Source organism: Carassius auratus, chromosome 17 (genome assembly GCF_003368295.1).
Source record: "Carassius auratus strain Wakin chromosome 17, ASM336829v1, whole genome shotgun sequence".
Classification (NCBI taxonomy): domain Eukaryota; kingdom Metazoa; phylum Chordata; class Actinopteri; order Cypriniformes; family Cyprinidae; genus Carassius; species Carassius auratus.
In genome coordinates, this window is record NC_039259.1 from 9,427,264 (window position 1) to 9,448,586 (window position 21,323).

The window sequence follows — 21,323 nt, forward strand, 5'->3', positions numbered from 1 at the left end:
AGAATCTCTTTTGTATCCTTTCATTTAACGTGATCCTATTAAAGATTTTCCAGTGACACAGGTCATCTGCTGTAGGCTATTTACTGGAGGAATGAAAAGATAGTCGGTGTTTGGAAATTGCCTTGAGAAACTGGGATACACAGGCCATTCAATAGTTACAGAAATGTCATGAAAATCCATTGTAAAGAATCAGTGGGCCATCATTAATGTAAAAATACATTTATTCAGATTAAAGTGACTTTCAGTTCACAGTCGAATATAAAACTGGCTGTCTGCTATTAGTAGCGATGAAACATGCGCTCCAAATGAGTATACTTCTAGGAATATAATATCGTGAATGCTAACCAAATTAAGAATATGTTGCCATCTTACAATAGTAATACACATTGCCAAGGCACAAAATGGACATGTTCAGCAGATGAGACTTCTACACAGATGAAGGTACCAACCTCTATTTGTGCCATGTACATCTACTCGATCCTAAAACCTTGCTCCTTATGACCTCTTAACATTGATTCAGATGAGGTAAGCATCAATATAAACATACAAAGCTATAAGCATATTTCAAATGATTAAATATTGATTTTTCTGTATGAAAGTGTAACATATATGATCTGCGAACTCTAAAAGTGAGCTGTTTTACAAATGTGAGGCAGTTAATCTTAATATATTTACAAGTAAGCATGCAGAGAATGATCTTTTACTTTTACAAAATGAATTTGGTGCCCCTGCTTAGGAAGATTATATCAGTTTCTCTGATCATTGTTTTAGGAAAGAACTGTATTGGGGTTAAAGAAACTACTCCTCAAATGCTGATATAATATATAGTATTATTCTACTGTTTTGGTAGAGATTTTGTTTAATCTGTAATTAAAAATACCTTTATTACCAATTAAGGAATTGTTAATTTATAGAGCTCAAATGTAAAATACCACAATAATAAAAAGGCATAAGCACCACAACAACAGGAAAAGTTAAGGGAAAAAAGTATAATTATACATCTAATACAATTAATATCATCTTCAAACCTTCCGTCATCATTTCAAACATTGGTGCAGTTTGGAATCTGTCTGGTCCTTTGCCGCTCTCCAACACCAAGGCCTCCTAAACACACAAACACACACACACACACACACACACACACAAAGGGGAAAATCACTGTAATTGCAACCAACAGGCAAGGGCAACTCTGTGATCAATGCTTTCCACTTCAGTGTCATGGGATCAGTCCTTGATTACTGTGAATCAGAAAGTCCTGGGACACACAGAAGACAATCACCTTCTCTGACAGCAGAGTAATAAAAGTACAATGAATGAATTGGGGTCCATCCACTGACCTCACGCTTACACAACAGATACACACAAAAACAAGCACGTCTCTCTTCATGCTCCTTGAGAGCAAATTGCATCTTTATGAACATAAATACTAGGGTTAGGGTTAGACGCATGCACTCACTTTCCCCTGAGTGTAATCAGCATTGTTAACCTTTATTGGAAAGCGCGCTAATGTGTCGTGGTAATCTACAAAATGGCTGAAGACAGTGATGTGGGAAGAAGAATTGGTAAATATATATATATATATTTTGTTTGCACACTGTTTGCAAAATTGAAGTTGAGCAATTGATGTCACATGGATTGTTTTAAAGATGTACTACACTTCTGGGTATGGGAGCATTTCAGCTGCATTGCATTGCTGGGTTAAGACCCGTACACACCAAGCACGATAACTATAAAGATAACGATAAAGATATAGTTCTGAAAATTTTTCTCAATATTAAAGAATAGCAGAGTCCACACCAAAACCATATAACGATAGGCACAGAGAAACGATATCGTTGGAATCACTTTCAGAACGATTTTTTTCCCCTGATGAACGATAAAACATTGCCAACCAATCAGAATCAATTCTGCTGTAATGAGCTCGAGAATTTAAAGCAGCAGACGCGCGTCTGCTTAGATTACACAGACAATATCGTTCGCTGGTGTGGACGCTAATATCGTTATCTTTATAGTTATCGTTCTTGGTGTGTACGGGCCTCTAGAGAGATTTTTCAATCTCATCAAAAATATCTTCATTTGTGTTCCGAAGATGAACGAAGATCTTGGGGGTTCAGAACGACGTGAGGGTGAGTAATCAATGACAGAACTAACCCTTGAATAATGATATAAAAACCACTAGTGTACTTAAATGAGCAACTCCTTTCTTAACACTTTTAAGTGCACTTTTTAAAAATGTCAAATTAAAAGTTTAATAAAGTACATTTAAAATGTAGTTGTAATTTTCCGTCATGCTTTAAAGACGTACTTTAATGTGTTGACATACTAAAACACATGTAAAGTACGTTATTATAATTCATCTGTAGTTATTTGATATTAAATTCAAAGTTAAGATATTTTAAATGTACTAAATTGCAACTTCATCCTTACTAAATTGGTGAAAAAGCTATCTGTATTTCATAATAATTTACACTTAAATAGATTTTCATTTAATAAAAAAAAAACATGCAATACAATACATCCATTTTGAACTTTATTTCAAAGTGAATTTTTCTATAAAAAGCATGTTTTTTACAAGTATGCTAAAGTGTGCTTATTTTTTCACGAAAACTCACCAAACAGACAGATTTAACAATGTCACAAGGAATCTTAGCATAAATATTGTGTATGGGATAATGACTTCTCTCACCAGTGTTGTGAGCCTCCAGCTCTTTCTCCATCAGTTCTCTTGGAGGTGGCAGATGGCTGAAGCTGTCGTGTTTTCCTGTGTTGGAGGGAAATGTTGTGTGTGTGTTGCATGTTGTGAATGAAGTGGCTGTTGTACGTGTGCCATTCTTCTCCTGTCCGACAGCGCTGATCATCTCGGGCTCCTTCTCATGAGTGTCTTCTGTCTCCACATGGATCCATGGGATTTTACTAGTGTTGTAGGAAATAAATTGGAGGAGTTTTTGTTTCTGGTCCAAGTAGATCAGATCAAGAGGAAACAGTCACTGATGCCAGTAAAGTAAGTGAGCATCATTTGTCAGCATTGGTTGGTATTTCCAGTGCATATCAAAATGACAGTGTGTAATTAGCCCAGGTTTGTTAAGCAGAACTGAGAGATTTGGGACAGGCAAGGCTTACCGCTTGAACTTGTAGATGAAGAGAATAGCCAATCCCACCAGTCCCAGAGAAACCAGTAACAGCATGGCAGAGCCACTGGGGAGAGCACTGGAGTCCACCAGAGGTGCTGCAGGAAATGTAACACAGCATACCTCAGTGTTTCATCTCACAGTCTGTATATTAAAAGCATGCATGTATGCATTTGGCAGATGAATCCAAAGGGACTTAAATAGCTTTCATTGCAAATTCTTATTACTTGCTCTTCCCTAGGAATCAAACCCTGACCTTGGCTTCGCCAGTGCCATGTTTTTTCTTCCTTTGTTCTCCAATCGTAGGAAGGCATGTGCTTTATTATGAATTGCATGTTCTTATAATAAACAAATCATGATCAATACTTCTCCAAAAATATTTCTATATGACTTTTCATATCCAAAATCATTGCCTTTGTGTCAACATGCACATATCTATTTGTTAGGAAAACATTGCTGATTAAAACAGCAAGAATAGTTATTGATATTATAAAATATGCTTAATATGTCATATTGTTTATGAAAATGAATCATATTGAAAACGTATCAAATATTATACCAATATAATTATTTCATTCACAAATGTAATGCCCATTTCAGAATGTATTATGCTCATTAAAATAAAAATGGCCATCCAATAATTTATGTAAACAAGGTAAATATACATTTTGGAGATTTACCTGCTCTTTCATTATTAATATCTAAGTGATTTTCACTATAACTCTTGGCAACAATTCTATTTATATAAAAAAATAAATAAACTTGAATCATGAACAAAATGAAAAAAATGCTTCAAAGATTTTAAATGAAGTCCAATAAACAAAGGATTGTAAATATTGTTTTTTTAGTCAGAAAGATCACTGATAAATAGAAATAAAGGAAGAATATATGACACACACACACACACACACACACACACAGATATATATATATATATAATATATATAATATTATTTTACTACTATATGTTACTGGTATAACAACAGCTAACTGCAAAAGTCTGTTGACCATGAATATCTTTGCTGTCTATCAGAGCGTATCTGATGGGTGAAAGGCATATCCATTTCAGTAATTCTAAAAACTGTCTCACTCGTTCACTGCACACACACAGACACACGCACACACACACACACACACACACACACACACACACACACATGCTGCAGTCCATCCTTCAGCCCTTTGAGGATTGACGCATGATGATTGTGACCTTTCGGCAGAATGCAGGAGGCAATCTGAACCTTTTCCTGTTTGGAGCAATGAAGACAAATGGCCGTGTCTGAAAAGGGTAGAATTATATGTGGCAGAGAGACACTCTTTATGATCCTGTAATGTCATTTCCAACTCACTATATTGGTCATGCTCAGACAGGCTCCACATTATCAATATTAATCTAAAGTCCAGGGTGGATTATCTGTTCTCTGGGATTTCTAGCACCAAGAGAAGTTTGAGGGATTTGACACAATTGATCGTCAGCAAAGTAATCATGTAGTGTACCTTATATAACCACAGAAGCATAATAAAGTCACCTCACATAACCACAGACCGCGCTGTAATTTACTACAACGAGGCGGCAATTAAATGCAGAACACAATGCAGTAGACAGTTTAATGTAACTCAACCACAGACTGCAGTGCCAAACAAGCCTTATAACCACCGACATAAGCAGTGTGATGCATTTTGTGTATACATTTTGGGTCATCTTAGGAACAGTAACTTGTGTTCAGGTCTTACCCAGTGTGAGCTGAGACACAGACACAGTGACCCTCGTGCCAGGCTTCAGATCAAACTGAATCAGGTTCTGATTTAAAGCGTTCATGAAGACCTCCGACATCTGTAACAAGAAAATTATAATGGTGACTGGTAATGAGGAATATGAGAGCTAAAGTAAAGAGATAAGTGGAAAAGCCTTGTTTTAATCTATCATCGTATTTCATAAAATATTTAATATGCAATGTTACAACATTTAAACAGTATGGGCCCCATAATATAAACGCCGCAATGCGATGCAAGGCGCAGCACAAGTGTGTTTGCTAGTTCCGGTCCAGCGCCACATCGTTTAATTAGCAAATGCATTTGCGCTTATTTTTGCGCCCATGGCCGTGCTGGTCTAAAAAAGAGGAGCTTAAAATAAATAGACTGCACCATTGAATGCCAAATATTAAAAATTAAAGGATTGCAATGCATACGTTTTTTTTTTGTAGGCTATATAATACAATTAATATATATATATAAATGCCTATATGTCATAATGGATAGTCATCGCATGTATCAGAATTAGGCTATTTGCTCGCACACAAACAGCTCCGTTTCATCTCGAAGATGCGTTCTGTGTTTGCACTTGCCAAATTCCACCGTGTAAATATCAAATCTGTCATGGCACGAGCACAACTGGCTCTTAAAGGAAATGGAAGATGAGACTCTGATTGGTTTATTGCACGTTACACCCAAAAAACACCCATTACTCATTAAGAGAATAGGGACAACCCGTTATAGACCATGCACCCGGACACGCCAACCATTTTTCCATCATTAAAATAGCAAAAGTGTATTTGGACATGCCTGGAGTGCACCTGCTCTTTACACTTTGCGTTAAGATCGTTAAAATAGGGCCCTATGTGTGTAAATAATGATTTCAATTACTAAAATCTTAGTAATTGTGGACATATACTACCATTCAAAAGTTTGAGGTTGGTAAGATTATTATATATATATATATATATATATATATATATATATATATATATATATATATATATATATATATATATATATATATATATATATATTAGGGGTGTAACGGTTCACAAAATTCACGGTTCGGTTCGATACGATACACTGATGTCACGGTTCGGTTCGATACGTTTTAGATACAGCAAAATGTAAAAACATCTCAACTTTTCAGAATGCCGCAAGCGCACCGCGGGTCATGTGACAAGAACTAACCAATCAGCTTCATCCTTTCCCGTAACAACGTTGAGAGCTCAGCCAAGATGAAGGATCAGCTGATCATAGTTGTATATGGATTGCAATTTTGAAATAAATTTAGTAGCAGAGCTACTGCAAGCGATTTTTAGAGCTGCAAATCCATTTATCCTTCGCTGAAATTTCCGCGTCTCATGGAGAGAGCACGTCATTGTTGCTTAGCAAAGACAGACGCCTCATGAGCGCTTCTGCCCAAGCACTTTGGAAAGGAGGAGAAAGACGCGCTTAGCGTTTTCCATGCGTTTTTAGGCACGATATGTGAACGGCCCCTAAGGCGCTCGCTCACTCAGCACGCGCTGAAGGCTCGTTGCAAAATGTCGAATGCCTTTAACAGACCAGAAATATAAGATCCTAAAATAACCAACAGGTCTGGTGTTTGGGTTGGATTCCCTGTAAGCTATAGTTTCTAAATGCTGCAGGGATAGTTTGCTGCGTGCATGTTTCTCCTTTTTTTCGTCTTTTCCCAGATAGTACTGACGCATATATCCCAGATATTCCCGCTGGTGTTTTTTTTTTTTTTTTTTTTATTCCCGCTGGTGTACCCTGTCATGTTGCAGATGCGACATACCGTTGTTTTTTTATCCACCACTCTCTTGCCATCACCATTATAGCTTAAAGGGAATCCAAAGTGCACCCAAACACCAGACCTGTTGGTTATTGGAGGATCTTCTCATTTCTAGTCTGTTAAACGCATTGGCTATTTTGCAACGAGCCTTCAGCGCGTACTGAGTGAGCGAGCGCCTGCTGAGTAGCCTAACATAAACATATAAGATGTTGTTTTTTTCTTCTTCGGGAGTGTCAGGGGCGTTGCCTGTTACGTTGTTTGGGTTATTGGGCTACCTTGTTGAACGCATATCATTATATTTCTCTCTCTCTCTCTCTTTTTTTTTTTTCAAATATAATTAATTACTCCAACGAACCGTTCGGTATACATAATGCGTACTGCGTACCGAACCGAAAGCGTCGTACCGAACGGTTCAATACGAATACGCGTATCGTTACACCCCTAATATATATATATATATATATATATATATATATATATATATATATTTATATACATTTCTTGAACGAATGTCTCTTATGGTCACCAAGATCAAAAAAGAAAAGAAAAGTAAAAACAGTAATATTTTGTAATGTCACAATTTAAAAAGTCCTGTGATGCAAATCAACATCCAAATCATTACTCCAGTCTTCAGTGTCACATGATCCTATAGAATCGTTCTGATTTAGTGTTCTTTTTATTTTTATCAATGTAGAAGTTGTGTAATATTTTGGGCTAAATATCTTTGTGGAAGCCATTTTTTTCAGGGTTCTTTGATGAACAGCATTTATTTGAAACAAAATCTTTACTAAATGTTGTAACCAATTTAAAATGTAAATGTTGTTCTCATTTGTAAGTTGCTTTGGATAAAAGCATCCTCTAAATGACTAATTGTAAATCTAACTGTCACTTTTAATCAATTTATTGCTTCCTTGCTTAAAAAATGTGTTAACTTTAAAAAACAAATACTGACCCCAAACACTTGATCTGTAGTCTATTTGTGCTGAGTTTATTCAAAAATATTTATACAGGCTGCAAAAAAGCTTTATTTGCATAACGATTGTGAATCTTTTGTAAGCCATTTAAAATGATCATACTGCATTTTTCATTTTGGAAAGCTTTAGGTCATATCCCTACATAAACTGAGAAAGCGCAAAAAAAAAAAATACTGCTGGTTTTAGCATGAATTATTGTCAAGAACAAATTTAACTTGAGTTTTTATTTCTCTGTGTGATTGCTGGGCATTACAATTCAGCCCCTGACATTTTTAAAGTAAATGCATGCATGTATTTCTCAGCAGGTTTATTCGCTAGTAATAAAGTCTATTTTTATTACCACTATAATTTATTTAGCCATCAGAGAATCATAATAGGTTTTCTTAACAGATTGTATCAATCATCAGACCTTGTCATTTGGGGGATCATATCAAAGCATTTTGTTTCAGTTTGCGTGCATGTGTGTGTGGTTCTTGCCTTATCAAGCTGTTCCTCTGTGTGTGATCTGAATGCTGACTGGTTTGTCTCGGGTAGGATAAAGAGCTCAGCTGCAGTTGGAGATCCAGGAAACACAGAGACCAACAGCTGGTCCTCAGGGAAGCCGCAAACCTGGAGAAAAACACACACAGATAAACATGCATTTCTCATACGCTGGTAACCATTAAATTAAACAAATTTTATCAGCATGCAACATTCATGACGGGATCTAATTCATGCGTAAAAGCAAGTCTATCATTTCATGCCCGTCTGCACATGAATAATATCTCCGTTAATGTTTGCAAATCATGATAAGACATTCCGGCGAATCTCGAGACGGTTGTAATATTTATGATATGATGTGTAACCGTATTGAAAGCACTCTGTTCAAGTCGAAAATCCAGAGGTATTGGGAGACCATTATATTTGTGCTTGAGCGACTCATTGTAATGGAGTTCTGCGGAGCAGTTCTTTGGCTCTGTTCTTTAATTGGCTGACTGGCTTTAGAGTCTCTCTGTTGCCGCATCAATATTCACTCTGAACTCCTGTGATTCACTCTCGCCAGCAGCACTACATTACCCTATCTCTCGCTCTCAGACTGAGGGGAAATCAGATGGATGCGTGAGAGCACGTAAAGCCTCTCAGCCAAACACGAACCTCGCCGGAGAGCCCAGAAAGAGCCATCAGGCTTTAAACCAGCAGCATTTGAGAGAGGAAAGAGAATAGCTGAAGAGAGAGGAAGTGTGGTGAGCTATCAGCAGCCTTTCAAGAAATTTCACGAGTTCTTTTCAGCAGTTCACTGACATGAACAGAGCACTCCAACAGGAACCGATGATGGACTTTAAGGTCGGTATACCTGAGAGAGCGTTGCCCTGACAACGCGCCCCACGTCCTGTCTCCATTCGGCAACGGACGGGTTGTGATCTTCCAGGTTGGGAGAGAACGACAGCAGTAAAGAGCGGAAGAAGTCTGGGAACGATAGACATGGAGATGCCAAAAAATCTTAATTCTGAAGTCTCTGTGAAACTAAAAATACCACATTCTGTATCACAAAGAACACTGCAATGTTAGGAACAACGGGAGGTCTTCACCTTTGACAGTGATGATTTTCACATCCTGTAGGACTGTGCCTCCCGCCGACACCTGTACGGTGACTGAGTTCGGTCCCTCTCGCGTGAACGTGTGCGAAACGCTTCCTTCCAGTGTGATCAGCGGCTAGAAACACACACATACAAGATGTTCAGAAACAGGAAAGCAAATCACAGCTCTGACTGATGTGTGAGTGGCAGAATCGTTTATAGCAGAAACCAGTTACAGCCCTATATGGCTAAACTCCCGCTGTGTTTCACGGTTCAGTTGTCATGTTTTTGATCTCGGGGCTTTTCTTAGATATATTGGTATTAAGGATCTTCATGCTTTTTCCTAGTATTTCTTAACAAGCCGCTCTGTTTGTCAGATTAACTTGTAATTTACGGAGGGCTTGCTGATGTAATTTTTTGCGGTCCTTTGTTGTTTTGTTCTAGCTCAAGATGGGCATGTTGGGCAGCAGCGCTAAAATGGACTGACGTTTGTAGATGACATTTTAATATTAATATTCATTCAAAACAATGTCGTTACATTTTAATGCAGCCTTGTTTTCCATGGAAATTAAAGTAGTGAATACGAAAACACCGTACTTTCAGTGTATAATGGGTTAAGTTAATACATCTACTTCTCTTGAATTATTTACAAGCAGATTTTCTAATATTGCTAACACACTGGAGGGTCTGCATTGCCTGGTTGCGCTCTTTGTTGTATATTATTACTTTATTAAACATTAAAAGCAACCACAAACAAATACAACTGGCTTATAAACAAACCTGGACTGCAAAACTGGGCCACATTTTTGCTATTAGCCTCACCCTAAAATAATCCTAAAAGCCTGTATTGTATATAAAAGAGGAAGGTACACAGAGTGAAATGATTAGATAATATTATTACAATTATTTCACAGAGAGACAACTAAACTAAACTAGACATTCAATTATAAAGCAAAGCTTCTGTATAAGTGAGTTTCTAAATGCTCTATGGCAGGTTTCCAGCAGGAAAACGCTCTAGAACTTTGATGCATAATCATTAAAAGCTGCTCAGCCACTTTTTATGTGTTTCACCTCAGAAATGTTAAACAGACCTGAACTGAATGATCTCATAGTTCAGGGATGTTTGAAAGCATCATAAAATAGTGGTTCATATGCCGATAATAACTGTAGTTTAAATCCATCCTACTCCTTCGTGACACAAGAAATCAGTATAATGAAGAGATCAGTCAAAATGAAGTCTGTGATTATCTTGGGAAGAAACAAATGTAAAAACAAAATATGTCAGCAATATTAACAATATAGACTATATGCTGTTCAAACGTGTGGGGTTGGAACGTTTTTTTTTTATATCTTTGAAAAAGGTTTCCTGTTTTCTATTTAAATATATTTTAGTAATTTATTCCTTTGATGCAAAGCCCTCCAGTCTTCAGTGTCACATCCTTTGGAAATCAAAATAATATGCTGATTTGCTACATTTACAGGTGCATCTCAATAAATTAGAATGTTGTGGAAAAGTTCATTTATTTCAGTAATTCAACTCAAATTGCATAATCCATGCATTAAATAAATTCAGTGCACACAGACTGAAGTAGTTTAAGTCTTTGGTTCTTTTAATTGTGATGATTTTGGCTGAACAAATTACAATACTTCATAAGACCAATAAAACTATCTCAACAAATTAGAATATGGTGACATGCCAATTAGCTAATCAACACAAAACTCCTGCAAAGGTTTCCTGAGCCTTCAGAATGGTCTCTCAGTTTGGTTCACTAGGCTATACAATCATGGGGAAGACTGTTGATCTGACAGTTGTCCAGAAGACAATCATTGACACCCTTCACAGGGAGAGTAAGCCACAAACATTCATTGCCAAAGAAGCTGGCTGTTCACAGAGTGCTGTATCCAAGCATGTTAACAGAGAGTTGAGTAGAAGGAAAAAGTGAAGAAGAAAAAGATGCACAACCAACCAAGCAGCCTTATGAGGATTGTCAAGCAAAATCTATTCAAGAATTTGAGTGAACTTCACAATGAATGGACTGAGGCTGGGGCCAAGACACACAGACGTGTCAAGGGATTTGGCTACCATTGTCAAATTCCTCTTGTTAAGCCACTCCTGAACCACAGAAAACGTCAGAGGCGTCTTACCTGGGCCAATGAGAAGAAGAACTGGACTGTTGCCCAGTGGTCCAAAGTCCTCTTTTCAGATGAGAGCAAGTTTTGTATTTCATTTGGAAACCAAGGTCCTAGAGTCTGGAGGAAGGGTGTAGAAGATCATAGCCCAAGTTGTTTTAAATCCAGTGTTAAGTTTCCAAAGTCTGTGATGATTTGGGGTGCAATGTTATCTTCTGGTGTTGGTCCATTGTGTTTTTTGAAAACCAAAGTCACTGAACCAATTCACCTAGACATTTTGGAGCACTACATGCTTCCTTCTGCTGACCAGCTTTTTGAAGATGCTGATTTCATTTTTCAGCAGGATTTGGTACCTGCCCACACTGCCAAAAGCACTACTGAAAGTTGGTTAAATGACCAAGGTGTCTGTGTGCTTGACTGTCCAGCAAACTCACCAGACCTGAAGCCCATTGAGAATCTATGGGCTATTGTCAGGAGGAAAATGAGAAACAAGAGACCAAAAAATGCAGATGAGCTGAAGGCCACATTCAAAGAAACCTGGGCTTCCATACCACCTCAGCAGCGCAATAAACTGATCACCTCCATGTTACGCCAAATTGAGGCAGAAATTAAAGCAAAAGGAGCCCCTACCAAGTATTGAGTACATGTACATTAAATTAACATACTTTCCAGAAGGTCAACAGCTCACTAAAAATGTTTTTTTTTATTATTGGTTTTATTAAGTATTCTAATTTGTTGAGATAGTGAATTGGTCTTATGAAGTATTGTAATTTGTTGAGCCAAAATCATCACAATTAAAATAACCAAAGACTTAAACTACTCCAGTCTGTGTGCATTGAATTTATTTAATACCCAAGTTTCAGAATTTGAGTTGAATTACTGAAATAAATAAACTTTTCCACTAATATACTGAGATGCACCTGTAATTATTATCAGAGCTGAAAATGCTTGTGTAACTTAATTTTATATGGAAACAGAATTTTTTTCAGGATTCTTTGATGAAGTTAGAAATTGCAACACTTATTTTAAGTATTTTGTAGCATTATTTGGGAAAGATTTGTCCTTGCAGACTTAAATATCAATTGCTTTGAAAAATAAATAAAAAATCAAAGTGACCCCAAACATTTCAACAGCCCAATAAAATCCTACCTTGTGATAAGCTATCTATAATTAAAATTCGATCTGGGCTTTTTAACTTGGCCAAATTTCTAAGCTGGCAGCATTTTCCCCTTGTGTTTTCCCAGCTATGCCTGTCATTCATCAAAAACTATTTTGACAGAGTTAGAATTAATTTATTCTTTTTCTTTTGGTAGCAGGTGTTCATACTGCAAAGGGAAAAAACGCAGTGTTACAGTATCTTCCCCGCCAAAACGTGGCTTTGCTTTTTACTTATCTGACCCCAATCCAAATCCATCTTAATCACAAATTTACCAATCTGACCCTGGCAAACACAATATCTTTGGCAGAGCTCTTGTTTTGTTTGAGGTCAAAAGTAATACTGGAATAGCTGCCTAACTGATCTGGGCCTCTGGGCCACATGTGTGTATATAAATATATATATATATATTATATACTCAGCGTTTGAACCTCTGTGCTGTTATTGAACCACCAGTAGAAGGTAGCAGTCCTGGGCTGACTGGGCCACAGCACTGCTGTCAAGTTGGCCTCTTTTCCTCTGATGACGACCACCGGTGCCGAAAGAAAGATACGCTCCACAGGACCTAACATGACACATCGGACGTGATATCTCATCAGACACAATATGAAGTCAACAACGATCACATTTAGCACCAAACACAACAGCAATTTCTTCTTCTACACATCTTTCATTGAGATCTGGTTCTGAAATAGATTGTCTATATGTGCAGTCAGTGGCATAGTTTAGTCTGACAGGACACAGTTTTTTATAATGATGGCAGTGGCTTCTTATAGAGAATTCAAATTCTTAGAAATATATGCGTGTGCTCATGTACATACTAGTGATGTGCAGATAGAGCGAGCTGCTGTCAGACCCATGACTGTTCTGAGCATGCGCAGTGACCCTGAATATCCCAGCGACCCTGTATGTGTGTGTGATGCTGTCACCAAGGCGACTAATATTGGAGTATGACACCGAGATTCCATCTCCAAAGTCCACATGGAGACTTGTAGACAGTGAGTCACCCTACAGAAAAGGCAAAAAAAAAAAAAGACAGGTATATTCCATGGTTTTGCATGTAAAGGCTTTGAAAACGCTCTTCAAACTGTGGTCCACAGATGGCAGGTCTGATTTTAAAAAGAATAGATCTCAATACATAAAATGATAACAAGGAAGAAAACTGATTTACTGTTAACATCAATTTTATAATAAAAAAAAAACACTCACAGTTATGTTTCAGTGTACATTATTGTTCAAAAATTTGGGGTCGAAAAGGCTGCATTTATTTGATAAAAAATTCAGTAAAAACAGATATATTATGAAATATTATTACAGTAAAGTTTTCTATTTTAATATATTTTAAAATCTAGTACATTCCTGTTACGGCAAAACTGAATCTCAATCAACGTGTCATGTGATCATTCTGCTATGTTGATTTGGTGCTTAAGAAATATTTCTTATTATGATCAATGATGAAAACAGTTGTGCTGCTTAAATTTTTTTTTTAAACCATGTCAATTTTTTCCCTGATTCTTTGATGAACAAAAAGTTAAAAAGAACATCCTTTATTTGAAATGGAAATAATGGAAATCGTTTGTAATAAAATAAATGTCAATACTGTAACTTTTGATCAATTTAATGCTTTTGTGCTGTTTTATTAAAAAAATAAATACTGGCCCCAAACTTTTGAAAGATGTTTTTTGCAAGTTCTTTTCTAACCTAGTTAGTGAGCTAATTTATTGCCTATAAAATTATGGATTGGTGGCACAAGGGAAGATTGATGAAACATTGAATGAGATCCCCTTCAGGGTTTTGGTGGTTTGGATTTTTTTTTACTCTCATACTTGGTCTGCCATCCTAAAATGTTTGAGAACCACTAATCTAAAGCAGAGCACCTTATAATATAAATGAATTTTTGCATCTCTGCACCTGCTGACTTACATTTTGCAATGCTACTCTGAAGGTGATGTTGGTTCCCAGTGCAGCAGTGAGCTGAGAGTTGATGGTGCTCAGCTGTAGGCCACTGGGTGCTATGGGTTTACACTGTTGCATTCTGGGACTCAGTGTATCCTTCAGACCCTCTCTACAGTTATTCAAGAGCACTTTCCTGTACCTGCACAGAGATATACAATAGCATTAGAAAACATCCTCTGTTAGCAGCAGAAACACAAAAGTGACATGATACACAAACACTCTTATGAAGGCTGTCACAGACAGACTAATTTTGTATGTATGGATTGTGCATTGTGTGTGCATCTGTGTATCTGTGAGAGTGTGTTACCCTGTGCTGTTGCGGTAGTGCTGTCCATGGCTGCAGGTGTGTGCTGGTAAACTGACATCATACCAAAATGCAGGTGCACATTTTCCACTGGCCTGTCTCTCAAACCCATAATCACTGCAGGGGAAATCATAAAAACACATCAATTATTCAGTTTGGTTAAGCTCCTCTCTATGATGCAACAGCAGTCTATAGAGAGAAGTGGCTTGGATTTATAGACTGCAGTTTGCATGCACTGTAAGATTTTTTTTATGGTTTTCTCACGCACCTTGGGAACCACTTTTTATATTTTCACTGTATTGCTTTTGTGTTGGCTATATGAAAAGTTCCCATGCTTTCTGACAAATATGTTTCTCAGATTTTTCCTTGACCTTTACAGACATTTGCTATAAGGAGTCATTGAAAAATAGTCATTATCTGCTTTCTAAAGATTAGTGCAACTTGCTATAGGTCTATTGCCACATTATATGTGCCATATTATCTGATGAGTACAGTGGCCGAGAGAGCTCAACATGCTGCAAATGGTTTAACTATTAAAATGAAATTAATTATTAATACATTTATTCTATAAAAATTATAATAATAAAAAAAATGGTTTCTATAGTTAAATCATGGTATGCACAATTTATCCATGGATTTACTTCATGGTATTTGTACAACTGTGGTTATACAAATGGTAATCAATACACCAAATAAAATTTAAATAAATAAAATAAAGAATTTTTTTTGTTTTGTTGGGGTAATTTTATTGTGGTCTGTGCTACTTGTTCATTTCTATATTTGTTTGTGTTGTGAGCATTTGCAGCACATTTGCTGGTGCTTCCAAAACAACTCTGACTTGGAATCAGGCTTTCAAACATCTTTGTATTTAATCCAAGCTAGTAAATGTAGTGTAGAACATTTTCAAGAGCCAATGTTCTGTTCATACCTAGGTGGAACCCTGTTGAGCATTTCTGCAGCACGGTAGCCTGAAGTTGTGATTGGTTAGTGAATTTAGTGAAAAGGTATACACTGCTGCAGGGGATCAGGGCTAAACTCAGTAACACTAGCTCCTTCAGGCTAATCAGATCACTGCCACATTTATCATCCATTTAAATATTCATTACTTATTCATTTGGAGATAATTAATCATTTGACATTATGCTAATTTTGTGCGCCTCTCATTCATACGTGTAATTTGCCTAAGAGCAGACGACTCTAATGGAGCCTGTGTGTGGTACAAGGGAGATTTATGTCGTCGTTATGATCAGCGCAGGAGTGTGTCTCCGTGCGCATCGGGGTGGGATTGTAAAGACATCTCCATCAGTATAGCGATATGATTACGACAGACTGATGTAAAACTGATGTAAAACCAGGTTTTTACCTTGCCGCCTCAAGAGCAAGCGACTGCTACAGTATCATAAACTGCTCTGAAAAAACTAAAGAAAACCCTGACAAATGAAGGGAAAAACCTTGTTTTTTTTACATTCAAATGCCACTTAATTAATCTGTATAAATTGGTTGGATCCCTGCAGCTTTTGTTCTCTGCATGCAACACTGAGTCCTTTGATCCGCAAGAGTTACTGTCACTCATTTCCTCCATTGGAAAAGCAGCTGCTCTGCGTTTCCGTGTGTGTGCACGTATGTGTATGCATGCGTGTGACTCACCACTCAAAGTCATAGAGGGTGCAGATGCAGGGCTCAGCTGAAACAACTCGAGAATATTCCCGACCCAGAGTGCAGCGTGTGCCAGGCTTCCTTTTCATATACACCTGTCTCTCTCCCATCACACACACCTCGCCCTGAAATGCACATAAATACTTAGTTAAATAACTTCAGTCAAAGTCACACGGAACAGTGTTAGTACAGCACTTGTATACTATTATAATACTTATAAATATTTATACATTTAGCTTTTATCCTATATATATATATATATATATATATATATATATATATATATATATATATATATATATATATATATATATATATATGTTTTTTGGCCACACTTTATTTTAAGGTCCAATTCTCACAACTGGCAAACCATTAATTACATCTTTGGCTCAAGGGTAGTTGTTAAGTTCAGGTATTAGGTAGGGTTAGGGATATAGAATATGGTCATGTAGAATATGTGCTTTATAATAGGCATGCTAATAAGCAACTAGTTAATAGTGAGAAATGGTCCTTATATTTTTACTACTTTTGTTTCAGTAATATTTCTTAATTCCATCAAGTCATAGGTTTATGACTTTCAGGTTTACAGTACTTTATATTTTATTTTATTGCAGCTAATATTATTTTTGATTAACAAAATTATATTTATTAGTTTTATTTACCAATAACAATGCTGCCTGGAATCAGGCTGTTAAACATTTATTTAAAAAAAAATGTATTTCTTGTTATTAAAGCCATTACAGTAAATATGGGAAATGTGTTGTGCTGTAAGATGTGCACATGAATACTTCGATATTCACAAATGCACACAGGAAGCAGGGTTGCCTGGTCTGCAAAACTAAACCAGCCCAACTGGTTCTTTGCAAAGACCTGCCCCCTTAGTTACTGTTGCTTTGTCCAACAAGCTGCATATCATGTTCTCACGCAGTGAAAAAGCGCAAAGAGGAAACTGACAATGACTTGACAGACAAGACAGAGCAGGTTACTTCTTTTATGAAACAAAGTCTTAACTTTCAAATGGTAATTTTTGAAAGAAATGTAATCAATAAATATCATTTTGTGGCTCTTTAATGTATTGTGACAAATCACTGTAGCACCTCAGGTCAAGCAGCATGTGAATCGATCTTCTCTTCCTCTTTAATAGTTATAGCATGAAATAATCATAAATGAACACCAGAAGATGTCTAGTTTGGACTGCAGAAAGACGTCAGTACACACCATTTTGCAAACTTCAAGTCTATCAATTTTAAAGTGTTAGTTCAACCAAAAATTAGCTTGTGATTTACTCACCCTCGAGGCATCCTATGTGTATATGAATTTTTCTTTCAGATGAATCCAATCAGAGTTATATTCAAAATTGTCCTGGTTCTTCCAAGCTCTGTTATTGCAAAATATCCATATTTCAAATGAAATGAACACTTTTCTCTCACCTCCGCTATCTGTTATATGCTGAAGCCGTTCCAGCGGATGATGTAGGATGTATGTGTTGCGCACGCCTCTGAGATGTGCTAGTCTCGCGAGTTTGTTAACAGGAGCAAAGGAAGCTAAATTTCCATGCGTTCCTTTTGGCTTATATCGAAATCCTCTGAAATTTTTCTTTGCAAATCCTCGATTTGTACTTCTAATTCATGACCAGCATTTTGTTTTGTTCCTTCTCCGCGTTCGTCACTAATCACACAAAACCAGCATCCTACGTCATCTGCCAGAATGGCTTCCGCGTACTAGTTACATTAGATGAAATGAGTGAGAAGTGTTTATTACATTTGAAATATGGATATTTTTCTTACAAAAACGCATGGATTCTCTGCAGGAGGTCTTTTTTCACCCCCAGAAACATGTGAAGTACATTTTATTATGGATGTGCACACTTTATTTGACATATTTTGGACTACTGAACAAAACCCCTCACCCCGCACACTGCAATGAAATAGCCAATTTTTTATATAACTCTGAAAGAAGAAAGCCATAAAACACCTAGGATGCCTCAAGGGTGAGTAAATTACAGGTTAATTTTCATTTTTGGATGAACTAACCCTTTAATCTACTCTCCTGTCTGGTTTGTTCGTCAGACAAAATGGCAGATTTGGCGTTATGATTGGTCAGATCGCCTGTCATTCAAACTCCCAGCAAAGTGTCAATTACTATTCAAAACTAGCCAAAACACAGTTTTTTTCTTTATTTTTTTATGTGGTTTTCCACTCTTGGCAGTCTTTTCTGTCAAAATAGCTTTTGTGTTAAACCCCAGAATAAAAACAACCACTTCAACAGTTTAAATTCCATGAGAATAGTGACAAGAACTCAAGTACGGACATGGTTCCCCCCAAAAAACTCAGTTTTCCAGTTACTTCTGCTTAGCTAAAGGATAGATAAAGTAGTTATTATGAATTTTAGAAAACATATCCTGCTTCCCAGGAAACAGATTTGACATGCAATAGATGCTGACTCTGAAACTCCGTAAAACCACAAGTCAAGGCCGACGGACAACATGTCACCAATATTATGTGCTGAGATCTGTTGCAAAATCCATTACGACTCCATTAATTTCCATTCTGCTCGGGCATGTTTCCCCAGAGGTGAAAATAATCTCCTGTGCCGCCCTAATTACTAGCGAATTCAGTGGCAAAAGAAACTCATGTTGAATGTTGAGTGAGTGAATTAGTGCTTTGCTGTTGAGACCGAACAGTAAGGCGTGCTGATAAATGTGAGGTGACAACCTTGTTATGCAGGTGCCATGTCTGAAAGTCTCCGTCTGTGCATTTCCGCCCAAACAGGGAGCTGTAGTCAATCTTTATCAGCTGCCAGTCAGAGTGGTAACTAAAGTGCCCGAAGAATCTAGGAGGATAGAGATGCTTAAGCACAACAGGATCGGTTTGCTTTTACATTCTTTACAAATGCTAATGGATCAAAGAGTCCTAAAGGACACATATTGCTATGGCAAATCCAAGAAGGAAGTGTCAGTGCTATCAGTACAAGTAAGTGTGAGGATCATAGTCCAGGCATGCAGACATGCAAATAAAATATTTAATGTGTTAATAATGATCCCAGTAAGTGAAGGTTTATTACTGACACCTCCTGGGCCATTTGGATCAGTGTGGCTGAGAAGACGAGGTGAAATCATTCTTACGTTATGATGCGATTCTCAGTCTCTGGAGTCATCAAAACCCCGTCAACAAATAGGGGTGTAGACGAAAAGCTGAGTTTGTCCCACTGCCGGCCTTCATCCAAACTAATCCTAGACACACATAGATTTCACAAATCATTTCACTGGCAAAGCACATTAGGTTCATTTTCTGATTAATATCCTGTACAGTGCACATTTGACAAAGAGATAAAAATAGAAGATGCATTTGTTCAGTCATCTGAGAATATTTAGCAGATCCACAAAAACAAGTTACTGTGGAGTCCCTGCATTAACATTTAATGTGGGCTACATCTGCATAATTACATTAAAATCAAATCTAATATATGCTCATTGAAAAATATCAAGACAAAATTATTCACCATACCCCACTTGTGTTTACATTATCCTCTAATCATTATTAGTCATGTAAAATGCATATAATGTCTTATTACACATTCAGACTATTTTGCATTTCATTGTTCTTTTGTTGCATCTCTTTATTCTACTTTCTTTCTGTCTTTTGCATTATTTTTATTATTTTGCCTGAAGTAAGTGTTTTTTATTATTATTTTCTTCTTTCTATGGCTGTCTTGTATTTTAAAGCACCTGCTTGTGTCCATGACATATTCTGGTGTATTTAGAGCCCTCCTGTTTTCCTTGTTTTGTGAGCACTGAGTCATAGTTGTGTTTTGGGGTCTTCATTTAGATTTGGATAATTTCAGCATAATTTGGACATTTTTTCATACAAATTTTCAGTATTCTCACACTGCTGAGTCTTCAGATTTCTGCATAAATCAGAACACATCAAGTACACAGATTCTGTCTGGATATATGCTTTTAATAGTTTACAACATCTTTTATATATATATATATATAATTAAATTTGGGGTCAGTATGATTTTCTTAAACAATATACATTTATATTTTTATTCATCAAGGATGCAAAAAATTGATCAACAGTGACATTAAAATCTTTTTTCTTTTTAATCTTTCTATTAAAAAATATGTCCACAAAAATGTTAAGCATCACAACTGTTTTCACCATGGATTATATATATATATATATATATATATATATATATATATATATATATATATATATATATATATATATATATATTAGGGGTGTAACGATACGCGTATTTGTATTGAACCGTTCGGTACGACGCTTTCGGTTCGGTACGCGGTACGCATTATGTATACCGAACGGTTCGTTGGAGTATTTAATTATATTTGAAAAAAAAAAAAAAAAAAGAGAGAGAGAAATATAATGATATGCGTTCAACAAGGTAGCCCAATAACCCAAACAACGTAACAGGCAACGCCCCTGACACTCCCGAAGAAGAAAAAAACACCATCTTATATGTTTATGTTAGGCTACTCAGCAGGCGCTCGCTCACTCAGTACGCGCTGAAGGCTCGTTGCAAAATAGCCAATGCGTTTAACAGACTAGAAATGAGAAGATCCTCCAATAACCAACAGGTCTGGTGTTTGGGTGCACTTTGGATTCCCTTTAAGCTATAATGGTGATGGCAAGAGAGTGGTGGATAAAAAAACAACGGTATGTCGCATCTGCAACATGACAGGGTACACCAGCGGGAATACAAAAAAAAAAAAAAAACACCAGCGGGAATATCTGGGATATATGCGTCAGTACTATCTGGGAAAAGACGAAAAAAAGGAGAAACATGCACGCAGCAAACTATCCCTGCAGCATTTAGACACTATAGCTTACAGGGAATCCAACCCAAACACCAGACCTGTTGGTTATTTTAGGATCTTATATTTCTGG

At 36.8% G+C, this 21,323-nt stretch overlaps 1 protein-coding gene across 2 annotated transcripts in view; it reads right to left on the reverse strand.

The window, feature by feature from the left end:
* Positions 1-215: 215 nt before the first annotated feature.
* Positions 216-21,323, reverse strand: part of sorcs3b (sortilin related VPS10 domain containing receptor 3b) — a 57,878-nt gene continuing 36,770 nt past the window's right edge. Inside the window, exons 14-27 of one of the 2 annotated variants that reach the window (XM_026285654.1) lie at positions 19,535-19,642; positions 19,125-19,242; positions 16,402-16,535; positions 14,758-14,871; positions 14,418-14,589; positions 13,316-13,502; positions 12,926-13,059; positions 9,221-9,344; positions 8,986-9,098; positions 8,130-8,261; positions 4,863-4,962; positions 3,121-3,226; positions 2,687-2,913; positions 216-1,104 (exon numbers count right to left, since the gene is read on the reverse strand). In XM_026285654.1, the coding sequence (XP_026141439.1) occupies positions 1,043-1,104; positions 2,687-2,913; positions 3,121-3,226; positions 4,863-4,962; positions 8,130-8,261; positions 8,986-9,098; positions 9,221-9,344; positions 12,926-13,059; positions 13,316-13,502; positions 14,418-14,589; positions 14,758-14,871; positions 16,402-16,535; positions 19,125-19,242; positions 19,535-19,642 (1,831 nt within the window). In that variant the 3' untranslated portion in view covers positions 216-1,042. Of the gene's footprint in view, positions 1,105-2,686; positions 2,914-3,120; positions 3,227-4,862; positions 4,963-8,129; positions 8,262-8,985; positions 9,099-9,220; positions 9,345-12,912; positions 13,060-13,315; positions 13,503-14,417; positions 14,590-14,757; positions 14,872-16,401; positions 16,536-19,124; positions 19,243-19,534; positions 19,643-21,323 lie in introns of those variants that run through there. The other variant, XR_003294135.1, reaches the window with a different exon arrangement.